Source organism: Octopus bimaculoides, chromosome 10 (genome assembly GCF_001194135.2).
Source record: "Octopus bimaculoides isolate UCB-OBI-ISO-001 chromosome 10, ASM119413v2, whole genome shotgun sequence".
Classification (NCBI taxonomy): Eukaryota; Metazoa; Mollusca; class Cephalopoda; order Octopoda; family Octopodidae; genus Octopus; species Octopus bimaculoides.
Genome location: NC_068990.1, coordinates 71,626,414 through 71,629,909, shown reverse-complemented (window position 1 = coordinate 71,629,909; position 3,496 = coordinate 71,626,414). Strand labels below are relative to the sequence as shown.

Below are 3,496 nucleotides of genomic sequence, written 5' to 3'. Positions count from 1 at the left end.
ATATATATATATATATATATATATATATATATAATAGATCTACGTGTGTGTGTTGTGTGTTACTTATCAGAATATAAGAAATGTATGGGATGGGTTTCAGGCACGAAGTGAGGTATCTATTTAGAGGCGAATAACTTTTTACTAATAAGCTTTTAGTTCAGTATGTTACTGAAATAGCACACTAATTTTCAACAGGCAGATCAATATTACAAGCAATTCAATGATAGTCAATGAATGACAACGACTATTTTCGATCATCCGCTACAAATATATATACTCATACATTGAACTTGCATCACGCCATCCGACAGGTTGTTTCAGATTTTAGTGTTCTTTTTCTCGATAACATTTTGAATAAGAATTTAGAGAATATTAATTCATTTACGATTGAACAGTCAAGACAATAATATAGACGAATGACTAAATTGATCGAATATTTATATATTTCAGAGATGTAACATAAAATAATGGGCGTACATTTTGAGGGGAGTAACTGGAAGATCTTAATTCGGTCAGTTTTAAACAACTATAACAGCTACGTACCTGCAGTTGGCTGAGAGGCATCTGCAACGGGAAAGTTGTCGTCTTCAAGACCTGCGAGTTCTGTCTGTTCACGAGCTAAAAAGTCAGCAGCAGGGTCTTCTTCGACATTTCCATCACCAGCAGACTCGAAATTCTCGAAATCAGCCATTTTGTTAGAATGAAATACGTCAGACAAACAATCGGCTGTTTCCGTAATCTACCGTCGGTTTTCGGCAAAGTGTTCTGATTGGTCTTATTATCTAACATCATGATGCACTTAACACATTTTTCGAATGCGTCCATAGAAACATCCAAAATATAGAATTTTATTGATTGAAAATTACACACTATTATATTTAAGAGATTTACCATAAAAAAATAATAATAGCAGTGAAATGTTCATTATTATATCATTGACTATGGCACCAAAAACTGAAATTTAGCATGAAGTTAGGTATTAGTGCATCAAGACACTCCATCAAAACAAAGTCTAAATATAGCACACGCTAAACGTGAGGTGACTTGTAAATATTTCATAACAACTCCTGGGTTAGCTATTGCTTCAACTCTCTGAATTGTTTACAAAAACAAGCGATGCACTAAAGATGGAAACTTGTGTTGAAATATCACGTCAGATCGCTTCTTTGGAATCAGAGAAAAACAATGTTTACAAGAAATCTTTTACAGATGCTTTGAGAGAAAAATACGGCAGTGGCGATCAAGACTGTATTTACATTGTTGATGGTGTCTTTATCAACCTTGTTGTAGGCAGGTCGCCTTCCAAGAACGGTTCCGACGCCGAGTTTGCCCACCTTCGTAATGTGGTAAGAATTACTAAAACTACCTCACAATTAATACTACATAATATATGTGTGTGTGTACGAATGTATGTTTATGTGTGTACATGTGTGTGTGTATATAAATATATATATATATATATATATATATATATATATATATATATATACGTACAATTTAGTAACTGATTACTATTTTCGCGCGCGCGTGCACAAATTATTTGTATTTTAAATTATGGGTATTAAAAACATTACCGAACATTACACACACACACAACCAAAATTCAGGCCAGATAGGAGGCAATACGTGGTTGCTCGATGTGCTAGAAATAGCAACCAAAGTTCCCTTAAATCATAGCCTTCTAACTTTAAAAAATGAAGGACATATTGGTTATTTTAGTTTTATATACACGTCTAGATAAAAAAAAATTTAAAAAGACAGGGTGGTCGTATCTGGAAAACTTTTGATCATAGGTCTGCTCGGTCTAAGCTGACCCTAACGCTAAACAAGATATCTGAAAGTAACACCAATAAACACACCCAAACGGGTACAATGTTCTTATTGCCTTAAGGACGAATCATTATCATTATTTATTATCATCGTTATTATTATTTGTGAACATATGCTGACTTTTCGTTTCATTATCATTTAAAATAGAAAATAACCTTGTATTTCTATGCTTAGTTTCATCAATACTTCCAAAAGGTAATCATAGATTTGTCTGTTGCTTCAGTTTCTGCACAGTTTGCTATTGCAGAAATTGTTTCGTTGTTTACTTTATTTTATTTTTTTTAATTTTCTTAAAATAGGCGTTTAACTGTTTTGTACTTGTCGTTAAACTATACAAGTTAAGCATACGACACACACACATATACAGATGCACAAACATACACACAGAGGCACATATATACACGCATGGAGGTGCACGCATACAGGTACACACACTTTCATATTGTGTATACATATTCTGCTTATATATTTTAGATAGATAGATAGATAGATAGATAGATAGGCAGTTTATATATATATTTTTTTTTTTTTTTTTTTTTTTTTTTATTTATGTGTTTCAGCCAAGTGGCTGCGGTCATGCTGGTGCACCACCGATGAAACTAAGCATAGAAATACAAGGTTATTTTATTATATGATCTGGTAATTAGTCATATATTAATATATTAATTAATATCGATTAATTATCAGGGGGCCAGAACATTTAAAGAATCAAAGAGATTCAGAAATATTATCTGCAATCTCAGGGGATTAAGGTATGATTTTTTTAGGTGATTTTAAATGTCTTGCCCGCTCACGTTTTTGGTATGCTGCTATATTTCATGTTGAGAACTTTTTAGGTCTTAATAGACACAAAATGTGATCTATTTCTAGCGCATTAATTGTCCACGTTAGTGGTCGACGTTATTTTTAATATATATATATATATATATATATATATATATATAATCTGTGACTATCAATTTAAATATGTTAACATAAATGTGTTTGGATATATACTACATATACACGAAACTCTCGACCCTTGAGTCACTTATGTTTTCGCTGTGTGCTATTGGGATGTTTATGAGGGTAGTATTCCGTGCATGTATGTGCATGCTATTATAAGGTGCTTGTGCATTTACGTGTTCGTGTAATGCTTTTGTTTGGGTGACTGGATAATAAAACTTTTTTGCATGCATACAAAAATTCATGCTCAAGCAAACGTGATCGTCTATAAATATAAATATATATATATATGTACACATCAGGCACGCTGTACTGTTGATGTTTTTATCATATCCACTAGCAACCCAACCGACATAGGTTGGTGTATGTACTAACTAGTACAGTTCTACTTTCTGATGTAACAAATACCCACCTCGAACTGCTGAATGCGTAGGGTACTGTTGTTGTTAGACATATCGTGTTGTCAATGCTTTTATTGTTCTCTCTCGCTCTCTCATCTATCTATCTATCTATTTATCTATCTATCTCTGTCTTCGTATATACATACCTCTCTCTCTCTCTCTCTCTCTCTCTCTCTCTCTCTCTCGACCTTTTAATATCTTTCTTTGAGTAAACAGAATTTTCCAACCTCTAATTAACAGGTCTAATATTTAAGGAAAGCATTTCCCGATATCTCTAGATTTTCTATTAATTATCCTTCAAAGAGAGAGAGAGAGAGAGA

General features: G+C 33.0%; 2 protein-coding genes across 5 annotated transcripts in view; one reads left to right on the top strand and one right to left on the bottom strand.

Annotated features, from left to right (window-relative positions):
- LOC106871868 (clathrin light chain B) overlaps positions 1 to 759 on the bottom strand; it is a 22,562-nt gene extending 21,803 nt beyond the window's left edge. For 2 of the 4 annotated variants that reach the window (XM_014918603.2, XM_014918606.2), the window contains exon 1: positions 544 to 757. In XM_014918603.2, the coding sequence (XP_014774089.1) occupies positions 544 to 691 (148 nt within the window). In that variant the 5' untranslated portion in view covers positions 692 to 757. Of the gene's footprint in view, positions 1 to 543 lie in introns of all 4 variants that reach the window. The other 2 variants (XM_014918608.2, XM_014918607.2) reach the window with 2 other exon arrangements.
- A 121-nt stretch (positions 760 to 880) lies between these two features.
- LOC106871864 (tubulin-specific chaperone cofactor E-like protein) overlaps positions 881 to 3,496 on the top strand; it is a 33,756-nt gene continuing 31,140 nt past the window's right edge. The window contains exon 1 of the mRNA XM_014918599.2: positions 881 to 1,346. Within this exon, the coding sequence (XP_014774085.1) occupies positions 1,128 to 1,346 (219 nt within the window). The 5' untranslated portion in view covers positions 881 to 1,127. The remainder of the gene's footprint in view (positions 1,347 to 3,496) is intronic.